The 27121-nt window shown below is 39.5% G+C and overlaps 1 protein-coding gene across 1 annotated transcript in view; it reads left to right on the top strand.

Annotated features, from left to right (window-relative positions):
• Positions 1 to 27121, top strand: part of LOC145998290 (2-amino-3-ketobutyrate coenzyme A ligase, mitochondrial-like) — an 84030-nt gene that overhangs the window by 20283 nt on the left and 36626 nt on the right. Inside the window, 6 exon segments of the mRNA XM_083134692.1 lie at positions 2708 to 2931; positions 6129 to 6230; positions 11543 to 11750; positions 23502 to 23685; positions 26904 to 26970; positions 26972 to 27079. Of these exon segments, the coding sequence (XP_082990818.1) occupies positions 2740 to 2931; positions 6129 to 6230; positions 11543 to 11750; positions 23502 to 23685; positions 26904 to 26970; positions 26972 to 27079 (861 nt within the window). The 5' untranslated portion in view covers positions 2708 to 2739.

The following is a 27121-nucleotide window of genomic DNA, read 5'->3' on the forward strand; positions in this document are numbered from 1 at the left end:
CACCAACAGCCATTCCAAAGTACGCTTTATAGGCTTCACAAATTATAGTATCCACATACATAACAGAACGAGTCTGCATGTAATTTGCACTTCCGACCCGCTGACATGCTGTTCCGTAACAAAGCAAATGAACTTAACGCAGATTAACACACACCCAGACTGAAGTAGTACACATAGTGGTGAAGAAACACACAACAACAAGGCCAAAGGAGAAATTCAGGTGAGTGCTTATACTCTTCAAATTTACTATGCACTGATAAAAATAGGTAAACTACACAGACGGGGTAGACATGAAGGGGCAGTTTCGAACCCTTACATGAGTTAAAATCAACAGCAACTGTGCTTCCATCTAGAAACTGTAAGAGTAAATACACCCATATTGCTGTGGCTAAGCCAGCAGTGCGAGAGAACAAAACATGCTAATATCTTTCAAAATGTTGATATTTCGACAAAATCGTTGCCGGATTCGTTTTTAGTGGGTCGAAATCTATAAGAATTCATCACAAAGCAATGATAAGCAAAATCTTGTTGACCAGTGTAATTGCTAAAAAGCCAAAATTTCCATTACCCCCCCAAGAAAGTCAGCTTTTTATGGGAAAAAACCATCCATTCCAAAAAGCCAGCTTTTTTCCAACTCTATCTTTAACTAATGACTGCAAAGTGTGGTATAAGCGAAGCCTAAATTTGCAGCGGTTTCAGTTTTAGTTTTATGTGGATTAGCATCCACTTCCTGCATAAATTTTACTTTCTGGTCAAGTGTGTAACTTTTCCTCTTCCTGTTCTCCATGGCTGACCAGTAGCAACTGAAAACTGTCACTTCCGTGACATTGTTGTATCTTGGTTACATACAAAACCATTTTATGAAAATTAGTACGTATAACACTGAATTACATGTAAATGTATTATGTACCCATAAGGTTTAATTAACACATTTTAAAATTATATTTTGCCGGGACCTGCAGTAATTTACATATAAAACAGAATTACGCAGAACTGAGGTACATATAAAGCAGTCTCAAATGTAAATGTATTTGTTTAGAGGTGTCGGGGGTCATTTGCAAAGAACTAAAGTGTGAACTTCTCTTCAACAAATTGCATCTGGAAAATGCATCTTGGTAGGCTGCAATGGCTGGGTTTTGGGTTCCATGTTGGTGACTGCCACTTATAGCTTTGACTTTTATCATAGGTAGGCTACAGTGATTTTAGTCAACAGTTATACGAGGGTTATTTTTTAAGTAAGGTCCGTTTTGCAATATAAATTAAGTAAGTAAATGTTTTTCAAAAAAACATTTATTTTCTGAATTTACATACACTTCTCTATTTTTCTACATATTTTTTTTTCTGGTTTAAACATTTATTGTAACGAACTACAAGTTTTTGGATATTCTCCTCATAGAACTCTGCTGCCTGTGATGATAGCCAGTTACGCATGGTTGTTGTTACTTCTTCATCAGTGTCTAAACACTTGTCGCCCAGGAAGGTCTTTATATGGCGGAAGAGGTGGTAGTCACTAGATGCAAGGTCTGGACTGTATGGTGGATGGTCAACACATCATTGTCGGTCAAAGTGGAAAGCAAAACGGACACTTTCAAAGCACAAGATCATGGCAGCTGTGTTTTGGAACAGGCAGGGTGTTTTGTTATTGGACTTTTACCGCAAGAAACAACAATTAACTGAGCTTCCTACTGTGAGATCCTAAGAAAACTTCTCTTTCTCTCTCTCTTTCTTCTCTCTTCTTCCTCTCTCTCTCTCTCTCTCTCATCGAGCAATCCAGAACAAACAGCGTGGAATGCTGTCAGCCTGTGTCATACTGATTCATGACAATGCAAGGCCACATGCTGCATCTCTAACTCAAGATCTGATAGAATCTTTTGGCTGGGAAGTATTCGATCATCCTCCATACAGTCCAGACCTTCCACTATCTGAAGTCATTCCTGCGCAGCAAGCGTTTAGACACTGAGGAAGAAATGAAAACAATCGCGAATAACTGGCTATCATCACAGGCGGCAGAGTTCTATGAGGAGGGTATCCAAAAACTTGTAGTTCGTTATGATAAATGTTTAAACCGGCAAGGAAATTATGTAGAAAAATAGAGAAGTGTATGTAAATTCAGGAAAGAAATGTTTTTTTGAATTTTTTGGTTTTAGCTACTGGTACAAAGTTGATCTCTGTTTCAGTTTTCAGTAAGGAAATTAATTCTAAAAGGATATACATATATGTTATTGTCCATTTTGTTTTTTGTCAGTGCCTTGTTTTGTTATCACATTAAGGACCAAAAATAAATAGTCTCATCTAATATGCCAGTAATTTAAAAATCACTCAATCAGCAAACATGTATGTTTAACACGTTCTCTGCCACGTCGAACATAATGACCAAACCTGGCACACAATAATCATACCGTGTTGGTCATTATGACTGAAACATGTGGCTTGCAACTTTGTTGCTCCTAGCACACTGTTGGTCACAAGTATAACAATGATGCACTTAACACATGACCGAGAAGGTGTGGGGAGTCTACACGTAAAAGTGCTTTGGCTGTTCTAATTTTTACAGGAAAAAAGCAAAATAGAGTCTAATAACCATTTTGGTGCAGGAGGAAAGAATTAGTGGAACTATCCTGGCACAGAGCTTGTAAGTTCAGTGATGTGTAATTTTTAAATCTTAAATTTCTAATAATTCTTTGACTAATGGAGTTTTGTGTACTAGGTGTGCAGTCATTCCCGAAATGGACTTTCCACATGCTCAGATGCCAGACTCATGCACAACCCTTCCTCAGAGAAGTGATGCAAGGGGAGCTTGTGAAGATCGTGGATGCAGGCACCTGGAAGAATGAACATATCCTTACTTCACAGCAGGGTGTAGGAGTCACCGTCAAGGGGTATTCAAAGAAAGTACTCAATTTCTGCTCCAATAATTATCTTGGATTCTCAGTAAGTTGTTTTTGCAATATCTGCTCCATACTTGCATTAGTAATAAATAAGTTCAGGGTGGCTGCTCACCGGGAATTCTGCATGAATTTTTCTTTGTAGACATGAAGAATTGGAACTTTTATTAATCAAAATCCCATTGAATTTATATGTATTTCTAAATGCCCTGAGACAAATTGTTCACAGTTTAACTTTCATTTTTATCAAGGAAGGAAAAGAAAGATGCTTGGAAAATAAAACAGAATTCTCACAATCAGTTTACTTTGCTAGTATCCTTTGCAGAACAATTTATCTGACAGCCTGGAAGATTATTGCAAGATATATTGATGTTGATTAGTTAATTTCAGTCCAAAATTCTTATAAAATTAATAATTTTTCATTGATTAGTATATCCCGTAACATTTGTGACTGTGTTTGTTGATTTCGAGTCTGAGTATGTGAAGTGGGAAATGTAAACTTCACACCTTAAATTAAATATTTTAAATATACAATACCGTTTAATTCAATTGAATTAAAATGTTATGAATTTGGATACATTGGAATCATATTGTTAATGTTTGTGTGGGTGATAAGAGGCAGTAACACATGAGGTTGAAATGGAAAGAAACATCTGCTTGTACCCTTGAATTTTTGGAAAGTTCACCTTGAACTCCTGGAATTTTACTTGAATTTTATCATGGTCTTAAAGTAGCCACCCAGATGTTAGATTTCAGATCACTACCATAAAGTGAATCTAAACATTTTCATTTTTTTAATGTCTCTAATTACTTAGTGACGTGCAAATATAATAAAAATATTGTGTAACATGTAAATTGGGGTATTTATCATCTTATTTACAATTACACCACTTGCATGCAATATATTTCTGTTCTAGCAAGTGTTCTCGGATTACGAGTCAGGTTAAATCGGTGCAATGTTTCTAGCACATACATTCCTTTCATCATCATTCTGGAGACTGATGAGACCACAACTGAAGACCAAGATCCTACTCCTCTCTGTTAAAGATGACTCGGAACTCCGTATTCCAGAAGTATACCATGTACCCTGTGAGTGTTGGACACCATCAGGGTTCCCACACACCTGGAGAACCTGGAAATCTCAGGGAATTTGAAAAATATTAAAATATCATCAGCCCTCCTCCGAGGTAGGGATATTATATTTGGAGTTCATGTAGCCGTAACCATATATAGGACATACAGGGCACACCGTTGAACAGCAACGCAGTGAACATCAGATTATTCCAACCAGAAGAGTCAGGACCAGCAAAACACAGCATTACCTGTGGGCACAGTATTTCATTTGCAGATACAAAAATCGTGGCCAAATGCTCCGGCTACTGGGACCGTCGAGTAAAAGAAGCCATAGCAATTTCCCTAGATAGCAGGTACGAGGGATAGTTGGGAAATAAGTTTCCCTAGTCTGCCATCAGCAGAAAGTTTTATTCTGTAGAAAGAACATGAAATGAGCAGAAAGAGGCATCATTACACTATTTTTCCATATAGTCCCCAGCAACATTCAGGCGCTTGTCATACTGCTGCACAAGTTTCAAGAAACCCTGTTCGTAAATCTGTGTGTCCTGTTTACTGATGAAAATACTTTGGTTCAATGTTGAGAAGAATCAAAATTTTCATTTTCATTTCCTTTATTTGTCCATCACATGACATATTGGAAGTCCCACCCATTCGTAGCGAACAACACCTCGCACCTCATCCTTTGTCCACGATTGCAACATACTTCTCAACTATTCCTGTCTTCAACACAGCAGTATGCTGGCAACCTCTGCAAGGAAAAGGTTGTGCATTGGGCAACAAAAGAACGATGATGCCCATATAACCACAACATACGCCAACCCAAAATTTCCATGCTTTCTGGAAATGCACATTCGGGAAACTTTTTTTTTTTTTTCAACTACCCCTCGTTTCAACGGCGACAAGGGACTCCAGCTCAGTCATGCCTGGAATCCACTTCTACGTTAAAGCACGATACCCACCAATAAAACATGAGGATCTAGAGTGAACCGATATGAAGACAGTGTCCAAGCTTCTCTCCATCATAGTTATATATTTAACCTCACACTGGTCTCCAATTCTACATTCCCTGAAGATGAGAACAATGTATGTGCTCAAAACATTGCAAGCTAATGCTGATTTACCCTGGCTGGTAACTTGAGAACACTTGTTCGAATCATATCACCATTATAGCTACAATTCCTTCTAATATCCTAACACATTACCATATTTACTCATGTATAATGCACACTTTTTTCCAAAACTTTTGCCCCCAAAAAGTGTGGTGCATATTATGCACGAAATAATTTCTTAATTTTATGGAACCCTAACATGTTATATATCGTTGTAAAGCTTGAATTCTGCAGTTTCTGAATATGGCAATAGTATTCCATTCAAAATGGCGACACTTACGTGCAATGCGGTTGAAATAAGCTCATTACAAAATGAAGGAATGTTCTGATTTTTATGGTACTTTGTATGAAATAAAAGATAAGGAAATAGAAAATAATTAAAATGTATTACTGGCCAATTAATATGACATATGAAGTGTGTAAATGCCTTACTGGAGGAACTCTTGTGCTGCTAGCTGCTAGCTTGAGGGTCCTGAATGTGCCTCCTATAAATGTTTCGTAGTCATACAAAAAGTATATATTTTGAAGTTTTTCTAGAAAAAGTAAAGGGGAAATGAGCAAAACCACTTATAAAAGTTTAAAGGCCATGTGCCACAATTTTTCACTTTGTAATGTAATGTTCTGCTCTTGGTCCACATAAGTTAGCAACAGGTGGTTCATTGAATTGGAATGGTGTCATTCAATGTTGATCGGCATAGCAACAGCTTTACGACGTACAACTAAGTAAGTCAGTTCTTGAACCTGAATTGTACTGTGCATTATATACGAGATATAATTGTTTGTCACTTTTCCCTATCAAAAACCAGGGTGCATATTATACACGCGTAAATGCAATATTAACACATTTTCATAATGCTAATATGTTACTCCTTCGTAATGATGAAAATGATTTCTGCTGGTGTGGGAGTGAGTTACCAACAGACAAGAGACAATACTTTGGTCAGATGTAGTTACACATTCTCTCCCTCCCCCCCCCCTCCCCCATAGCTGCTACTAAGAAGGTTATGTTATTGTTGGATAGAAAAGTTGAATATTTTCCAAGACCCCATTTTTTTCCCAGAACCATCCTGAGGTGATTTCTGCAGGAAAGGAAGCTCTTGATAAATATGGATCGGGATTAAGCTCTGTACGATTTATTTGTGGAACCCAGGATATTCACAAGGTAATTATGATTGTAAAGTTGATTATGGAAATATAGCACAAGATTGGAAAATTACAGGGTATCCAAATGAAACTCCCCTGATTTCAAATTACAATTGTGAGGAAACTATTCAACATAGAGCATCATGTGAAGCATCTCAAAAAGTTATTTGTGTGGAAGGTTGGTTCGTCATGGAAAATCACATTCCTCAGGTAGTTCGGCTTTTGTTCGATTCAGTCTAACATTGCAATAGCAAACTGTTCTCATTGTGGTTTGTCTTGTGGCTCCAGCACCTGAACAATTTGCACTTTGTATGCATGCACACAAAGACCTTTGTGCTGCACCGTGTGACTGTTGAGCGTAGGATGTTCAGGTCTCGTGACGCTCTGCAAGTGAATTTTGATGGGCTTCTCTTGAAGGCCTCTCTGATCACCTCTACATTTCATGAGACGTGCATTTTCTGCCAGAACTGCCATTCTGCGTGACTGTTTGTTAACATTCTCAGTGGATAGGAACTTGCCATGCCAATCCTTGATTGTCTGTCTTTACATCTGGTGGCTTCTGTTCTGTCTTTGGACTGAAATTGGCAGTTTTGTTTCCCATATCACACCATGCACTGTGCTCTGTTTTGTACTGCTGTCATCATTACTAATTACTCAGCACGTTAATAATAATAAACCAATAAAAAGGAGTTGCTTTACATGGTGCTACAAACCACAAGGCTCTGTGCCTAATAGTTTCCTCATGATTGTAATTTGAAATCAGGGATGTTTCATGTGGACACCTTATGTAACTTGAATGAAGATGATTATTACAGTTTTCTTAGTTTGGATACAAATCTAGGTCAATTTTTTCCCGCCAATTTCTGATTCTATTGTGTAATGAGTTATGGGGTAGATGCATTGCCTAATTAAAAATGGACCCTTCCCCCATGTTTTTAAGTTAATAAAATGTGTGACCTCAATTTGGTATTTGTAAATCCGGAGTAAGGAACATGATCAGTTAATGTGGTTTTGTCAATAGAGGAAGAAAAATTCCACACTTCTGAATACATATTTGCATTTGTTATCAAATCTGTTCTACCAGTTCATCTTCAATCCTCAAAATCAACTTTTATTTAGAATGGTAGAAATGTAAAAACTGACATTTAAATCTCGTAAAGTAAGGATGTAAATGAGTGCTCAGAACATCAGAATAGGTAATAGAAGCAGGAAACAGATTATAGCTGTAGCTTCATTAACAGAACCTTCTTAGGATTAAGCTGTTCAAATAAAAATTTCACACACAATATAATATTTGACATCACATATTATGATATGCATCAACTGCTAGATGGGAAAAAAAAACAGATTGTTGCAATGGACAATGCTAGTGTAGCAATGTAGGTGGACAAGTGAAAGACCTCACATTTATTAGCTAAGTTATACAATATTTATTCCTGAACTGTCTGAACACATGCTTCCTATTTTCTTCATATTAATACAGTGAAACCTCTATTTTACGTTTTTCAGTGGACCAAGCAAAAAAAAAAAAAATAATAAATAAATAAAATACAGGAAAATGTAAAATCAAGGAAAATTTCATAACGTTTTGCTTTGTTGGGCCCATCAAGATTAAATGTATAATGTGGGAGAATCTGAAACTGGGGAATGTAAAATTACGATTCCACTGTATATTCATATGTAGATAAATCAGAAAAAAAACGTTACATCAAATGAAAAGAAAACACAGAATGACCTGTTATGAATTGATGATGTATTCTAAGAAGGCTACACACACTTCACTTTTCTACGTAATCGCCAAGGCAATTGAGGCATTGTTCAAACTGCTGGACCGACCAACTTGTTGATGCCATCTTGGTAGAAATCATGTCCCTGCTCATACCACTTTGTGACAGTGGACTGCACGTCGTCCTCGGACGAGAACTGTGTTCCAAACAAGTGTGCTTTCAGCTGGGGAAAAGGGAAAAAGTCACTGGGTGCCAAGTCTGGGGTGTATAGGGGCTGGTTCCACACTTCCCACCTGAAATGTTGCAACAATTGTTAAGTCTGGCGGGCCAGATAGGCTCTTTCATTGTCATGAATGAAGATGACAGCCTCACTCAACATGCCTGGTTGTTTGCGTCTGATGGTTTCACGTATAGTTGTTGCATTCATTGGTTCCCCAGGCAGCTGCCTTTGGAATTGTACCCTGCCCGCCCTTCTTCAAATGAGCCAAGACCTCCTTAGCAAGACCACCCCAACAAAGCTCCAGGCAACGCGTTAAGGCACTGCACTCAAAGCATGTGACATAAATAAATAAATCGACACAGATAATTAATTATGATGTTTCATTATTTCTGTGACACAAAAATACATCATAATAATCATCTGATTCGTTCAATCTTGCATAGCATTTTATAATGTTTAATAAGATAATTTAATGTGGCTTACCTTTATTCATCGTCGTCACTCTCTCCAACATGAATGATGAATCGCTCCTGGTTACGATCAGTGTCATGATGCATGTACTGGCTTTCAATCTTGATAACATGCTTGATGCATGATGACCATAGCTGGGAGTCAATTGTCGCTGCACCATCCCGCAATAGCTGACACATGCTAGCACTCAGTGTAGGGGTCACATTGTTTTTCCGCACGAACAATTTGAGGTGAGACCGTACTAGTTCGATTGGATTCAGCACACAATGGTAAGGGGGAAGACGCAACACTTCATGTCCACGTGAGTGTGCAAGCTCGTCCACTACATATCTTTTTTTTATGTTTGCAGATTTAATAACATCTAATAAAACTGCTTTTATTGGAACTGGGTTTGGTATCTGGATCCTGTGCTGTCCCATGAACGAAACAATATCCTGCAACTTGGTATTCATTGTTGGGATTTTGACCAATAGGCGCGAATGGTAACTAGCATTATTCATGATAATGACGCATTTTGTATCGATTTGCATATTTGCCAAAAGATAATTTTCGAACCAATTTTCAAAAACTTTAACTGTCATTTCATCATGGCTGTCCACTTTGCAATCTCCAATGTTCTTTGCTGACAGATAGAGACAATTTGGTACCCATCCCTCACTGCCCCCAGCATGGAGCACCAATCATACGTTTCCCCCTCCCTGATGGCGACTTCAAAATACAATTGCATGTACCATCGTCCCACCCCTTCTTGACTGCATCCTAGGTGTCATACCAAGTCTCGTCCAAGTAAATGAGTTTGCAACCTTCTGGACGCAGCTCCTGTAGTCTCCGTAGATACCGGTATCTCCAAGCAACAATTCTCGCCGATTCCATTATTACATTCTTTTTCCTTAAGCGACCAAACCGAAAACCAAGTTTTTTTATTAATTCTCGAAGCGTTGTTTCTTCATAAGGGAAGTCCGACACACTTTTTAAAAGTTTCAATAGTTCACTCACTGTCAGTGACTGTCCTTTACTATAGAACTTGTAAATCTCGCGTCTAATAAAATCACAAGTAATCTCATCCACTTTGTTAAATTTTCTCTTTTTATTTCCAGGCTGCTTTGGTGTGACTGGACCTCTCCTAATCACATTTCACATGGTTTTTCTGTCTAACTTTAATACTTTGGCTGTCTCTGCAATGGCTCCTTTTCCTAGCTTTTTCTTTTCGACATATTCGTGCACATTACACACAAATAATTGACTATGTTTGTTCAACGTTTTGGTTTTGGATACTTTTCTGTTCGGTGCTCCGGAAGTGCTTTGTTGAGGATTACCTTGGTTTGTTGAATGATCTGGAACTTTGGTTGTGTCCCACTGTCGCCACATGTCGATACAAACTCTGTTTTCCCGTAATATTTCTAAGATATAACAATAAAGTAGATAAAAAAAAATACACTTGTCAATCCAAGAATACGAACTCGCATACGCACCTCACACCGCTCTCTTGTTGCGGAGTTTGTGAAAGGCGGCGAAGAGAAGGCCTTGTGGGAGGAAGTGACTTGGTAACGTCCAGCGTGTTGACAGCATGCTCACCCTGCACTCATCGCAGGATTGCAATATTGTCGAGGGTGGGAGGATCTGGTTTCCAAAGGAAACCAGCGCTCTTTGATGCCGCCTGGGGATCCAAAGAACGAGGCAAGTATAACCATGTTAACATATGCCTACACCATTTTGCAACACGTCTACTGATAACACTCTCACCATACACTTCTGTGAGTTGACAAAGAATATCCACTGCCGGAACATTCCTCGCCCACAAGAAGCATATGACACTTCGCACTTTCACGGCAGACCAATTCTGCAAGCATCTCACTATTGCATCAGCTATTATGCCATTGATGATAAACGTAAAGTTGTTGAAACTCGCTACGAGTATATGATACCATGTGTTGCACCTCCGGGTAAACCAATGACTTATCTAGTATTTCATGCATTCACAGAATGCTTATTGTAACCTTTTTTTCTGATCCGTCCATGTATAATTAAATATATCGATGTGTGACTCCATTCTTAACAATGGGGATCGCTGGAGAGACAGGGATGTGGCTTTGACAGAAAGCAAGAGGTCAAGAAAAGGAAAGATGGAAGAGACAGAGTGCATCTCTCTCCACACTTACCTGGCCCAATCTCCGCTGGTTGCTAGCAGGTTCAATGTAGACGACATCACCTTATCCTGACGCTTCAAGCATCCTCGAAATACAGGACTGTCTCGCGGCACTTTACATGTTCTTACTCTCAGTCATCAGCGATTTGTAAACTTTGTTTATGTTTTATGGAAATGGGCAACTTTTATTCTGAAATGATGTCGACCCTGCAGGTTTTCAGTCATCTTCTTATGTGTTGATTACCTCTAACAGGTGGATGAACCTGATAGTGGCGAAGGAATTTCACTGCTTTGCCAGCAGTATGCTTGTTGTCGGTTTCATGATTGTGTAAGCGTACTGTGAGGAGAGGCGATGCATTATCGTGATTTCCATTGTTCGCTCAGTCTCCCTTATCAATATATTGGAAGTGTAAAATATACACCACACTGGAAAAGTTTAAATCTTCACATGTGCAGTCTGTATGTTTAGTTACAGATTAAAGGTGGCAGAAACGAAAGTGAGTGTTTGATCTGCACAGTTGCCAGGCCCAGAGTAAATATACAGTTAGAATGGAAAAACATTCGAGGCTTGTCGAAAATTGTGGTGGCATGTAAAGAGAATGGATTTTTGGGAATAGCTTTGAGGGGTGGGTATGGGGTTTAGTTGGGAAGTTACTGAATACTGAATGGTTTTATTCATGTCAGGGTGTCAGGTTGCACTCATAGCTGATATGTATGTCCTCACCCATTTCTGTAGATATATTATGTAAATTCTGTTGCTCTTTCAGGAGTTGGAGGACAAAATAGCAAGATTTCATGGCCGTCAAGATGCTATTCTTTACCCAAGCTGTTTTGATGCTAACGCAGGACTTTTTGAAGCCTTGCTAACTGAAAAAGATGCTGTTATATCTGATGAATTAAATCATGCATCCATAATTGATGGAATCCGCCTGTGCAAAGCAAGGAAACACCGCTTCAAGCACATGGATATGAAAGGTAAAGCAGGGTACCCTTGCATTGAATGGTTAACATAGAAAAATAAAAAGAATTTTCATCAAATACACATAAAAATGGCAGAATACAAACCTACAAAATCGTACCTATGTTTAAGGATAATTTTATTGACAAATTAGACACTTCTACAAACACACAATTTATTGCAATTGCAGAAAGATTTTTGGAGGTGAAATGAAAACTTTTACAAAGCAATAGGCACAAAACATGACTTAAGTAAAGTTCATGCAGTAATGAAATGTAAAAGAAGCTTTATCCATAATCAAAAGTAAGGATGCTATTAATGAAAAAGGTGGCACCATTCAAAAACATTGGTTCAATCTACAGAATCATATTTTTAATGAGGAAGGTAAGTAATTCCTTGTGATTAGAGGCATGCAAATTTTGTTTTTGGGCAAAACATGAAATGTGACACAACAAACACACTGCAATGCTCATTTTTCATATTTTTGAAAGGTGTGAGGTGCATTTTCCTAATTCACCATTTTGAGCACTGAAATGTCATTTTATATACCGCTTTTGATCCCAAAATGTTTCCTAGTTTTTGTACTGAAATCTTGATCCTTTATTCACCATAAATAGAAGGGTGAATCAAAAAGTAATATCATGCCCCTGCGTGTGTGTCTCCGTAGCTTAGGAACAGTGACAAGAACTACAGATTGAACTAAATTCACCCTAAAATTATTTGGAACCCGAGGAATATAAACTCTACAACAGCCTTGGGTCTGGATATTCCAAATCTTACAGTGAAAGGCAGATTAAACAATGAAATCAAACGTTATTATAGTTCGTCATGATTATTCACCTAATACTAGCAAATTTCCCAGATACACCCAAACGTAACTTTATCTTATCACAGGAATATCTCCTTTCAACCCTACACCCTGTATTGGATGTGAATTATTCGCCAACTGACATTTAGTTGTACAAAGATCAACTTAACGACAACTCCATCTCTTACCATATAACTGCCAATATTTTAACGTACAGCCAATTTCCCTCACTCCCGTCCCTTGCTCATCTAAACAATAATAGCTGACATGCTAGAAACTTGTCCAAAGTTTGCATGTACTCACAAATGGCGGTGACCCCTTTGCCCAATTTTTTCTTTTTCTTTTTTATAACAATTATGCACAGGCCCGTAGCTAGAGAGGGGGCAAGGGGGGCAACTGCCCCCCCTGAGAGCCTGCTCTGCCCCCTGTGAAAAATACAGAACACATTCCTACCTTGAATTCTCACTAATATTTACAATTATATCATGTGTTACTCTGGCAACATTACAAAGACACTTATTGATTTTGTGATTTATTAGGGTGTATGGGATTCCGTATAATGTCGTATCAGGATTTGGGGGTGAATTCCCTTCCAGATTGGACTTCGGGAAATGATTTCACAATTTTGAGTACCTAGAACAGTTGTGACATTTTGAGTAGTATTGTATTAAAGGTGCCTAATGTGTTTGGATGTTTTTCTTGGATGTGTTGCTATGAACTTTGAATTGCTTAAATTTTTGTTTCCCAAGTCTATTTTTTGGTAATAGTGTGGTAGAGAGAGGGAGTGGATATTTGAATTTTGTTACTTTGCGTTGCTTTCCTGCCACTTCCAGCTAATCGCAACAATGAAGGATGACGTGAAATTGATGAAGAGACACTCATAAACAGTGCTGCAACTACAGGGGGCATTGTCCCCTCCCCCTGATCTTGGACAAAAGTCCTTTATAGGGGAAGCAAACATTTAAGTAAAAAACAAGACTAGGAGAATCTAAGAATAGTAGGACAATTGGATACTCATGATGGAATTAGTTTTTACGTGTTCCTTGCATTTTTCTACCAGACGGTCAAGGGCACTTTCAAGGGGCAGAGAGGGGCAATTCCCCCCCCCTAATTTCAAATTTTATACAAATAAAAAACCTTTTCGTAAAATTTTCTTGCTCGCTTTGCTCGCAATGTCTGCTGTTCTTATTAAACAGAATGCCATGGTGCCCTGTGAAATTATTGCACCCTATTAAAACAATTTCTTTCTATGAAACTTAATATGAAATATTAATGATGACACTGTAATCCAAGAAGTCATTGATCAATCAAAGGATTCCTTTTTGTTTGTCAGGTGTCAAAAAATGTATTTTAACTATAATATAATACAATTCACACAATATTTTAGAAAATGGTTAACGTAACCAGTAGGCAAACGTTATCTGTAGTGATGTAAGTGTCTCCCTTTTTAAAGAAATAGAGTCTGTGGTGGACTAATGTGGGCCCATATTTTAGTGTTTTAGCAAGTACAAAATTTTTTTTTACACAATTCATCAAAGTGTAGGTAATATGTAACCATTATTATTTAATTAATTCTATTTTTCTTGCATAACACAACACAATGGTGTTGTTGGATTCTCGTTAGATTCCTTTGTGCATAAAAATGTTGCATACAGGAAACTAGAGGGAATCATTATGAAGCATGATTTATAAAGGGCTCCCTTAATCAGTTCTGCAGAGAGTCCCAAAGTTGTTGGTGCATATTAATCATTTATTAACATTATCGACCTGTAAATATCAAGTAGATATAGTCCCTATTAGCCTACCTAGGTATTTATGTTAAACTTCATATTCTTTGGCAATCTGGAAAGGTCATTATCAAAATATTGCTATTTGATGTTGCTCGATGTTCTTTTGTTCATTGCAGTTTCAAGATATCATCCCTTTTTTGTTACTTATCTCTTTTGTGGGAGGGGGCAAGTGTCTCTGTGTACCCTGTTATATCTGCCAATGTGACACAGTATATTAAAAATTTGCCCCCTCTAGGATTGACTTAGCCCCCCCTACAAGGAATTCCTGGCTACGGGCCTGATTATGCACGAGAGACCAGTGCGAAATAAACCCCCCTCCCGGAAGAGAACACTTTCATTAAATCACACTTTGTTGCATGCTATATACTTAGGAGCATAAACTGGTTCAATTTCAACACAACATCGGAAGATAAACTATGTATTTTTATTTATTTTGAACAACAATGAGCATAATATCCATCGACTAAACGTGGAAATTACCGTAAATTGCCACCGATCAGATGACAAGTTATTTTACATTGTTTGAACTTTATATCTTTTTCATGTAGACAAATATTGGCATAGCCGTTCTTAAAATCAGCTAACCTTATGTATAGTACATGTACTTAACCAGACGACGGATTAACACATACAAATTCAGCCAAAGAACTATCAACTTCCGATAGTTTTAATATTGCTCAACAAATTATAAGTTCGTTTGCTCTTGATATTGGTAAACTTGAAATGAGATTTTTTAACAGCAATCCCTCAGACACACCAGTTTGTACCAGCTGACGGACGTTTACTTACATCACGGAACCCCACAACAAACTTATTACAAGAGCTGGAACAATCCAGACAAAAGATAAAAACACGAAGAAATAGAATTTAAGATTACATACAATGATAGTTATTTACAACATCTGTTTTCGCTCCAACGTATATGCATGCCAAGATGGCTACTCCAAGCATACGCTTCCTGCCCAAACTAACAATGCCTTGAATTCCCGCATGCCATAATGTACCGCACACGAGAGCTAGCTATAATTACGAAGTAAAGGTTATCCGTTGATCCAAGGATTGACTTGCAATAATCCAATAGCACTTACGATAAGTAAAGTTTGCTACTTACATCCATTCCTGATACCTCGATTCAATCTTCAGTGAACCGACGGAGAAAAACTCAAATATCTGTCCCACCTTGCTTTTGTGCACAAATATTTTTTGAGTAAAAGGTGTCCCTGACCTTCATTTAACGTTAGCACCAGATGGATTTCCTGGATAACTAAAGCATGCTTGGATATTCTTTGATATCCCGTGCATGTACCAAAGTCTACATGTCTTCCTCCATACTTTTCTCGCAAACTATTCCACGAGCCCTTCCTCCATGACCCGTTCATGCCATGAAGAACCTCGATTCCTACTACGAGTCCAGTCCTTCGTGCTGACTTGCCTTTATCTCAATGGTTAGGTCTGTATTTTCACATTCAGCACATGTTTGAACTTTTCATATTACCTATTACCAGATATGACACATAAAAAATAATCCAATTTACTGTTTTGATTCGGCTTGAAAACCGAGATCGGCTTATGTAAGTGAACGGTTCAGACGAACTGATTCACTTGCCGTCCTTCATACAGCTACCATCAGGTGTATGGAATTTACACTTGTCAGTCCATCACGATAAAAGACAAGCACGTTGCAACAGTTTTGACGAAATTGTCTTTAACATATATATAAATCAAAGAAATAAGAAAATTGCAATCACTCAAATTAGATCATTATGATGACATACGTCATAGTAAGGTTACACGAGCTCTCGAGGACGAACTTTATACTACAGGCAGATATGTTGATACACAGTAGTCTGCCACTGATACTCACTACTTTTCAACATAGTCACCATGTTTGTCTAAACATTTGATCTGTCGGTACACTAAAGCATCAATACTGGCATAGAAGAAATCTTTGTCAAGTTCCTGAAGCCACGTCCTGATGGCTTGCTGAACTTTCATATCACCCAGGATAGGCATTTGTCTCCTGTGTCACATGATGCACTCATGTTTCATCCCACAAATCATCATCTGTTGTGGACGAGCTTAGACGACCAGATCGTTGTTCATCTTGCACATCTGTCCTGCCGTTTTCGAACTCGGTGCACTAAACCCACACCTGTTCCCGTGACATGACATTAGAACCGTACACCTCAACCAGTTGATGATGAATTTCTGCTGGTGAGGTGCTCTTTAGGTGCAAAAATCTGATCACACTTCACACTTCCACGCTTGACCATGTTTCCGTAAATGCAGCCATCTTCCAACTGATATTGCGAGGGTCTGATGCAATATATGTTTCAACTAACAGCTGTGTGATAAAGCTGTGCTCTTCTGCTGAGAGCCTGGCGGTAAATTTGAAGAACAGGAGGAATATGAAACCCTTGAGAGCTATTGTTACCTTACTTTTTGAATCACCCTTCTATGTGGCCCTACTTATGATGTTAGCCACCATTCCAATAATGGTGAAGAAGAAAGAGATAACAGATTCTGCACTCTGGAAGTGGAAGAGTAAGTGGCTTGCCACAACTTCATGGTGTTGAAGGTTTTTTAAATGTTTTTTTCTCTACACTTAAACTTTTTAAGTTAACCTTGTTGTGAAGTTCATTCCTTTCTTGATGAGAAATGTGTGTCTTTGGAATATATGAAACAATTGATTGATTTGGTGTTTTAAGTCCACTTTATGTGCAGTAAGGTTAATCGGGACTAGACCTACAGTTTAAAGTGAGATCCGAACAACTATGTGCCTCTACCGGGTATTGAACCCGGGACCCCTTGATTACAAGGCATAAATATATGAAACAAATTAGAGGGTACATGTCTAGATAAAGATGTTTTGTCATTTATGTATATTTATTTATTATAAACTCCTTGATGGTCCCACAAGGGTCAATGTCAGTGCCACGACAGTAGAAGACCAACAGTAATGATGAATCTGAAACAACCAAGAAACAAGAACCTGCTACATTGAAGGACCTGTCATCGTTCCTTATGAAGAAAGAGCTCGTACCAGAAATCAAAATGCTGTGAAACGGGAGTCTCCTTATCCAAACCAGCACAGATCGCAAGACTAACAATCTTTCAAAGCTACAATCTTAGGCTGACTTACATGCTCAAGTTGAACCCCACCGTCAACTGAACAGTTGCAAAGGTGTGATTTGCCACTTTGAACTGCTAAATGCTGAGGAGGAAGAGATCCTTGAGGCACTCTCAGACCAACATGAAACAGCTGTGCAGCACATAAATACCAGAAAGTTCGGAGAACATATTCCAACCGCTTCTCTACTTCTTAACGTTCAGTACGACCACTCTCCCCAATAAAGTATGAGCTGGATATTACAGCCTTAATGTCCGGCCGTACATACTCAACCTGATGCAGTGCTTTAAATGCCAACATTTTTGGCATTCCAGCCCTCCTGCAAGGCCACCACTGCCATCTGTGGCAAGTGCAGTCAGTCCCATTGTGGCACAGAGTCCTGTCCATCTGGGCCCAAATGTGTGAACTGTAAAGTCGAGCACCAGTCTGGCATCGTGACTGCCCCAGTTTCCAAGAGGAAAAGAAGATCAGAGAGTTGGTCGAAACAGAAAATCTCTGCCGGCGAAGCAAAATGTCTGCATGCATCCACACTACTCTACCTGTGCACTTCTCTACTGCTGCTGCAAATGCTTTTACACATTGCAGTGTAGGCATCCAGACCAGCGACGTATCCACACAGAGGACACCTGTTACTGATGTCTCTCATGTTATTTGGTCTAAGGGGAAGAAACATTCAGCTGTGAAATACACGAGAGAACTCATTCTGAAGTCTGACAGCTCTCCTGTGAGGGTGAAACTTAAAGTGCAACTAAAAACACCCATCACCACTTCCTCTTCCCCATTCCCTCCATCCTCTGTGTCCCTACCCGAGGACATGATAAAGAACGAAGCTGCAGATGAATTCATAAAGATGCCAAGGATTAAGAATAAAGTACACCTTGAAAGTTACTATAATCCTTACAGCTATGGCTTCTTGTCTCCAATGGAACCTTAATGGTTTCCGCACACATCTCGAGGAACTTCAGATGTTGATCTCTGAATTTGATCTGCCCTTCTTTGTCTCTAAGAGACACATTTCACCCAAATAAACCTGAACCAGCAATACTGAACGGATATACACTTTAGAACATGGACAAGCTTCCTGAGGGTTGTCGTGCTCACGGTGGTTCAGTAATTGGTGTTCGAGATTCCATCCACTTGACACCACTCTTTCTCACCACCTCCCTCTAAGCTGTTGCTGTGTGCATTCATCTACCACAGTTCATAACTGTATGTTGTATATACATCATGAGAGAGGAGCGATTTTCTTTTGAGGACCTCCTTTCTGTATTCGAACAACTCCTCTTTCCTCTGGTTCTTTTCAGCAACTTCAACTCTTACCGTTGTTTGTGGGACTCCGTTCGTTCAGAGAGTCAGATTGTAGATCAATTCTGTGAGCCGTCAGGTTCAACGTTAGGGAATGATGGAACTCCTACATATTTCAGTCTGTCCTCAGGTACATACTCTACATTGGACGTGTCCTTTTGCAGTCCCAGCCTTGCTTCTACCACATCTTGGAGCATTCTTACTGTCTTACTGATCTCTGTGGGAGTGATCATGTTCCTCTCTTACTTTCGAACATCTTCAGCACACACCAGAACAACCTCCTCACTGGCACCTCAGTCGGGCTGACTGGGGTGCGTTTGAGCATGCAATGGACCTTGAAATTGTTTTGTCGACTTTGTCAGCAATCGACGCCCTAGATGTCTTTGTGCCACGAGTCCTTGATGCACATGCTTTCATTTCACATCCCAGTGGACCTGCGAAGCGACACCCAATTCCGTGGTGGACTGTGGAGATGTGTGCAGCCATCAAGGACTGCAATTGTGCTCTAGATCAATTCAACAGGAAACACACTGCCGCAAACCTCGTGCAGTTCCACATTAAGCATGCCTGTGCCCGTCGACTCATTTAAGCCAGTAAGAAGGCATGCTGGATCAATACATGTCGAAAGCCGTTTGGACAAAAGTACGTTGCATCTATTGGTGAGCCCAACTTTAGAGTTCAGTATGTGGCTTATGGCGACATTGTTGCTGCATGGTGCGCAGTAGAAGAAGGCGAACGTCTGCTGTAGTACATGTCGCAACAAAAGTTAGTGATCAACGGAACGTGTACTGTTCAATACAAGAATGCAAATCCTTCCTCCATGATTTAATGGGAAGCTGTTCATTCATGCGGCTGTGGTACAGAGTAATGACGGTCCATGGAGGGAGATTTGCAAATAACTGTTCCCGAATATACTTGTCTTACGTCATGCTGTCCATTTTATCGTGTATGTTGACCATGTTTTTCCTTTCTTTTAAGTCCACTTTTTGCACAAAGGCTAATCGAGACTGGACCTACAGTTTAAACTGGTATCCGAACCACTATATGCTTCCACCGGATATCAAACCCGGGACCCCTTGATTATGAGGCCAGGACGTTACCTCTGTGCCATCGGGGAGGCCTGTTTCACATTTCTTGGCACACTATCTCGTTTGAGACAAAACCATGTTCATTACAGGCATGCACCAAAGCAAATCTCTTCCCGCGACCTGTAGGTGCTTGCAAAGCACTCGTAAGGCTGCAAAGAAATTCTTGTATCTTTATTGTTTTGTCCCTCCATTCTCTTTACACAGCAGCAGCTCCACGACTCGACAGTTATAGGCAGGTCTAGATTTTTTTTCTCGGACGTGCACAGAATATGCTGTGAGCATTACATAATATAATTGGAAATATAATGTGCAGATTTGCAACCTATTTGACACATCAAAAAGTGTCCTTCAAAGGATCCCAAGTTTGAATCCTGCTCGGGCAATGGTCATTCATAAATTTCATCACTCATCTCCATCTCCGCAAATTAGCCAAGACGCACAAAACGTGAAGTAAAATAAACTAAATCAAAGTGTCCTTATGTCAGTGGTGTATCCAGTGTTTTCGAAGAGGTGGTGGGGGGGTTAGTACTATACTTTTTAGTAGCCGGTCCTCATATGCCGTTTTCTCCTGCCGTTGACCCACTTCTTTTAGGAATACTTTTCCAAGGGAGAGTTATGACCAGCACGTATGGACACGTCACGTCAATCACATCAGTACAATTACAAGGGTTCATTCCAGCTATAATTTGTGGTCAAATGATCTAATCGGGACTGAACCTTCAATGTAGCAGATTTTCCGTCGTCACATTACAATCAAGGGATCCAGGGCTAGATACCTGCTGGAGGCACATAGTGTGGTTTGTATCTCACATAAAACTGTAGGTCCAGTCAGTTCACCGTTCACTTATCAGGTCGTAGCTGGATTATGGAGGAGTTGTGTATTCGTCAGCCTGCCCATGTAGGCTTCGCATTCTAGAAACCACCTACCATGCTGGTATTCGTGTGTGTTCTGGTGCTGTCTGTACCAGTTCGGTCACCAGTTTGTATGTAGAGGCATCTGAGCTGTCGCCCTCTCTGAGAAGACAACAGCTGATAGTGAATTACTTCCTCCATCTTCACTCGATGCTCTTGCATTCATCACATCACACTGTCTCAGATGAGCATAGGCTGGCAAGGTACCACCTCCACCCTAGTGCCACTAGACCATTTGGTGTTCTTGCAGGTAAGATCCTGTCAGCACTTGGTGTTGACAGTGATCTTCCTGGTGTCTCTCCACTCTTACCGCCTCTCCCCATTGTGAATTTCCTGCACCATTCATAGACATGTGTTTAACTCCCCCCCCCCAATGCAGAAACACCAATGGTTGTAAACCAGCAACAGTTCTTAGAACTTCGCATGCAGTACCCCAATTTTAACATGTTTTATACGGATGGATCCAAGTCAGTTGATTCAGTTGGTTGCACCTTCGCCCTAGAGTCTCAAAGTTTGTTACTCGCTGCATCCTTCCTGTTCCATCTATACGGCGTTGTATGCCAACCTCAAGGCACTGGACGCCACATTCCAGGCATCCCGTTGTGCAACACATCTTCCGACGGCTCGTGTCCTTATCTGCCAGTGATGATGTCTGCTTCTGTTGGGTCCTTAGCCACGTGGGCATACAGGGAAACGAAGCAGTCGATGCTGCCGCCAAGTCTGCTGATGCACACGGTGGAGTTCAAGTCTACCTTCTGACAGCTAGCAACCTGCAGAATGTGTTTCATTGTTGCCTTCTTTGACACTTGGCAGGCCGAGTGGGATGCGAAAATGTGGAACAAGCTTCTCGCTATTAAGCCCACCACAGGTGCATGGCGTTCCTCGTCCCATCCCTCTCGTCGAAAAGAAGTAATTCTTACCAGACTGCATATTGGACACAGCCGTCTAATGCATAGTCACTTGCTGCAAGAGCTAGACCCTCCAATGTGTCATGTTTGTAACGTTGTTTTAAGCATTCGGCATATTCTTATTGAATGTGCCAAGTTTGCTATCCTCAGACAGACTTTTAACCTTCCCAGCTGTTTGTCAACCCTGTTGGGTGATGACTACAGTGCCTTATCAGATGTTTTTAGATTTAAGTGAAGAGCTGGTCTCTTCCACCATCTGTGAGGAAGATTTTAATACATTCTGACTTTTTAATGTGTTGTGCATGTTTTGTGCAGGTCTTTTTACAATCTTGCACTTTTAATTTTTTTCCACTCTTGGAAACATTGCCGAAAGTCATTTTCTGAAATAGTGTTCATGAGTTTCATTGCTTTTGCTTTCACTGCCCGTACAGACTTGAACTGGGCTCCTTTTAGTGCAAATTTGACCTTGGGTAACAAGAAAAGTCAAGCTAAGGTTGATGTTTGCTTGCTGGGATATTGTGCTTAGCCCTTGACAGGCAGTGTTCCAGGGTGGCTACTCACCAGGGATTCCTTGAATTCCAGAAATTGTGCATGATTTTTTTCTCCTTAGATGTGAAAAATTGCAGCTTTTATTAATCCAAATCCCATTGAACTTACATCATCATCCTTCGCTGTTTCCTGCCTCTGGCTGGTTAGGCATAGAAGTCAAGCCTCTACATTTATTCCTGGCTTCCATCACTCCTCTCTTTCCACGGTGTTCCAATCCTGTCCTCTCCTCCTAACTCTCTCCACTATCTGCTCTCTCCACAGACATCTTGGTCTCCCCCTTGACCTTATTCCCACTCCTTGTGCATTGTAAGCTCTTACTGGTAGTCTTCATGTGTCCGAACAATCTCATCTGTGCCTGATCTATTTTGTTCTGAAACTTCACCATCCCCCACTGTCTGTCGGATCTCCTCATTCCTTATTCTATCCCTTTTAGTCTTCCCCAATATACTCCTTAAAAATTTCATCTCCACTGCCTGCATCTTGAACAGTTCTCTACACAACTAAATGGGGAAGGAAACTGACAGGCGAATTTATCTCTAAATCGATTAGTTGTTCTTGTTCTTAGCCTACAAAATGGCCATTCATGAAAAGGAATTTTCGTACTATATTTTGTACTTATTTTGAAGACTTCTAGCATGTTTTTCTTCACTGGACACTATAATTGTCCTTAAGTAGACTCACAACTTTCCAATAATGCACAGAAAAAGAACACACATTCGAATTAAAATAAAATATAATGTTTTTATTTGTAACTTGAAAATGCAGCAGTTATCTTGAGTTAACATAGCTTTTCTAATACATAGCCACTATTTCCTGCAAAGATTCCTAAAGCAAATGATACCTTAAAGTATTGTATAATTGATATGGGAGATAAGTTTTGCTACTTTTTGCTAGTTTCAGCTAATTTAGCTTATTTGTGACTGCATGCTTCCATGTTAATGGGTCATCTTGCAGCCCTGTACAAAACTTCCTTCAACAAATTGAATGTTTTTGTAGCCAGTTTTCCAAGTTTTGTGAGGAATTTCATATTAACGTGTTGCTAAATGTTAGCACACACAGTCTGTCCAATGAAGCTCTGGTACATGGGAAAGTGTGTGCACAAGTGGAAGGGAGAACCTATGCAGACATTACTTTTTACAACAAGAAACCTGTAAAAAAAAACAGGTTATTTTGCAGCCACACCTCATATTCAGTGTTTGTATATCAATTCATCTCTGTACAATTGTCCTACAATGGCCATATTTTTATTTTGTAACGGAACCATTTCCTTTAATTTAGATTTGGAAATGAAGCTCCGGGAGTGTTCAGATGCCAGATTGAAAGTGATTGCAATGGATAGCATGTTTTCTATGGATGGGGATGTGGCTCCACTCCCAGAAATAGTTAAGTTTGCAAACTCGTATAAAGCTGTTGTCTTTGTGGATGAATGCCATGCTACAGGAGTTTTTGGAAAATCAGGGAGGTTAGTACAACAACAACGTTATGTTTAGGCAGAGGACTGGTAACCATTAAATATAGAGGCAAAAAGGCACCAAAAATTTCTTCAGATACAAAATACATGGTGTCCCAAACAAAAGTGTGCCCAAAGGGTATACTTTTCTTTGGGACACCCTGTACAATGTCAATACAATCAACTTTAAACAAACCAAAGAGAGAACCACATTTTAATAGTTGTCAGGTGCATTGCAGTTAATTACCAGCTATATTTTAGTTTTTTTTGTTTTCTGTGACTGTGTATTGTGAAAATCTTTCATGAATTGAGGAAATGTTATTTCAGCTTCGCATGATGTAATTGGGCTGGCCTTAAAATTTATGGTCTCCACTGCACAGTGCCCAGAATGCCAAAAAAAATCATAAAAAATCTGGAGCTCGCTTGTTTGACCCCTAAGTGAATATAAATGTGTAAGATTTAGCAATTTCAAGGAAAATGGCCATGTGGGGTCCACCGAATTGACGTGAGGTTGACTTTTTAGCTTTTTATACAAGAAGTATAATTTATGACCTATTTCAATAAACACTTCAAAGCACAGTAATATAAAGCAAGACACTTGAAGACTGAAATACATTCTCAGAAATAGATTAATTAATAATAATATTGCTAATAACAATAATTATAATAAATAGTGAAAAGTATAGTTAAAATACATATGTTTAATGCCAGAAAAAGAAAGACTTCATATCCAATCACTTTCAAGATAAATTAATGTTTTTTTAAGGCATTAAATAATATTTATTCCGATACCTTTCATTTTCCTTCCTCCTTTAAATATACTTTGGATGTGAATATGAATTTATTGGATGTATTTTCCCAGCAAAGTTCTTTAGTTTATCAATTTTTACTTCTCTCTCTACTGTCAACAAAACTGACACTTCTTTTCAGAGTGCATAAAGTAGAAGAAAATGCAACTACAAACACCTCATTCTTTTCAAGCCAAATGAAATCACTTTTAAAGATAATTATCTTGTTTTTGGTGGCAATTTTCATATCTTTAATATACTTTCCTGCAGAACCACGACGCATCAACACTAATCTTAACACAATCTAAAGAGATATTGCCGGTATTTATAGAATCTAACACGAATGGACAAATGCTTAATTTGATCATTCCTCTCTTAACCAAATTTCTCACAAAGAACGTTTTGTGGATTTCCATAATGCATTACTGTTAACCCATATGGACAAGCATATGGGTAATAATTTCCTAGGCGATTTTGAAATACAGTGGAACCTTGATATCTCGAACTTGAGTGAATATCAGTGTCGGGAGTGTTGAGACAATCATTCACGACCACTTACGCTTCCGCAAAATCTGTGGAAGGTGGGTTCCCCGCCAGCTGACATTCGATCAGAAGTGGACACTCAGGACTGTCTGTGAACAGCTTCTGAATCAGTTTTGAGCAGAAGGTGATGAATTGTTGCAATCCATCATCACGTGTGATGAAACATGGTTGCACAATTCAACCCGAGAGACCAAAAGATGCAGCATGGAGTGGCGGCATAAAGGTTCCCCACCCCCCAAGAAAAGCAAAACGCAGTCGTCCGCTGGAAAGATCATGGCAAGTGTCTTCTGGGACATGAAGGGCATTATCCATGTGGATTTTCTGGACAAAGGGAGCACGATTAATGCCCAGTATTACTCCACATTGTTGAGAGGTGCTGTACGAAAGTCCATTCGCAAGAAAAGACCTGGGATGTTGTCTGGAAATGTCATTCTTCTCCTTGACAATGCCCACCCTCACACGGCCAATGTGACAACAACAACTATGGCCGACATGCGCTGGGAAGTTCTGCCCCATCCCCCCTACAGTCCGGATTTAGCCCCAGTGATTATCATTTGTTTGCACCCCTTAAAGACCATCTGGGAGGCAAGAAATTCACGACAGACGAAGCACTGCGGAGCGATGTCCTCCAGTGGCTACGACAACAACCAAGTTCTTTCTACGCCAAAGGAATTCGGAAGCTGCCAGAACGATGGCAACAGTGCCTCGGCGCGCACGGAGAATACTTTGAAAAACTGACATAGTTTGGTGTTTCTTCTGCTACCTATTTCCTCTGCAGAAATAAAAGTTCCGGTCAACCTTGAATGACCCTTGTACATTCATGATCATGTTGACAATATACTGATTGGGCTAATATGTATCACTAGTACATATAAAAGAAAGGGGTTTCACTGAACTTTGCTGCACACAGAAAAGCACTTGCTCCTGCTTCACATACACAATTGCTAGGTCAACCATGTGGTCTCACTGTCCACGTAAGCACAAACTGATTTCTGCTGCTCCCTACAAGGCACTTATTTAGGCCCATCATAATTTTGACGGGATGCTACTGCAGGAATTAATCTTTGTTTCGTCAGCCATGTTGTTGGTCTCACTGGCCACATGGAAACTTGCAGACCAAATTTTGTCACATACCAGGCACTACCTCCTAGAAAAGGCTTCCCAATCACTGCACATGTAAGAGACTTTCACTTTTGAATTCATGTGATTGCTGGAAGAGCTCTGATTGGTGTGTGTGACCAGCAGTGATGGCAGTTGCCCAGCCCATGCTGTTGTTGTATGCCCGCCATCCTGGAAAAATCCGAGAGTGGCTGAATTTGTTTACATTTAGTGTGAAAATTTTGTCTTATTTTTTTTTACTTTTAATGAATGTGAGTCCCTGGAATTAATTGTTCACTGTTAAAAAATGGTTTTCAAAGCATTTTTGGGTCTGTAGGCTTGTCAGTTAGTGTTTAATTTTTCAAAATTTGGAAAATGAGTGACCATGTGCTTGGAAGAAAGGTTTGACCCTGAAAAAGTTTTTTTTAAAATAAATTGGGAAGTATTGTATTTTGTTTCCCCCCTCCCTTTATATATGTACATATATGGGGATTCAAGTTAAATTTATAAATAATAAATTTATTTTCTGTCCTAGGTGAAGAAGTTAAAGATTAAAATGCCAAAAGAAAATCAGAAATTGCCTTGAAAGCTATGTGCAAATATATGTATTGTACAGCCTGCTCTAAGATTGGTTGTAATGGCATTACCACTACGCCATCGGGAAGGCTTGTGGTGATAAATGTAAGTGCCAAAATAACTTAAATTTCCCACTTCACTAATTAGTAATAAGATATAAACTATGAGATTTATATTTTTTGTGTGTATGAATATTTATTACAGTAATGTTATTTTGTCTTGTAGGGGAACAGAGGAACATTTTGATCTTTATCCCCATATTGATATTATCAATTCAACACTAGGCAAGGCTCTTGGGGGGTGCTGCTGGTGGTTACACAACATGACCCAAGGAGATAATAGATCTTTTAAGGCAACGTGCACGGCCATATCTTTTCTCAAATTCACTTCCCCCTGCTGTGGTTGGTGCTGCCAAGATCTTTTAAGGCAAAGTGCACGGCCAT

This window comes from Lepisma saccharinum, chromosome 14 (assembly GCF_977018435.1).
Source record: "Lepisma saccharinum chromosome 14, izLepSacc3.1, whole genome shotgun sequence".
In the NCBI taxonomy this organism is placed as follows: domain Eukaryota; kingdom Metazoa; phylum Arthropoda; class Insecta; order Zygentoma; family Lepismatidae; genus Lepisma; species Lepisma saccharinum.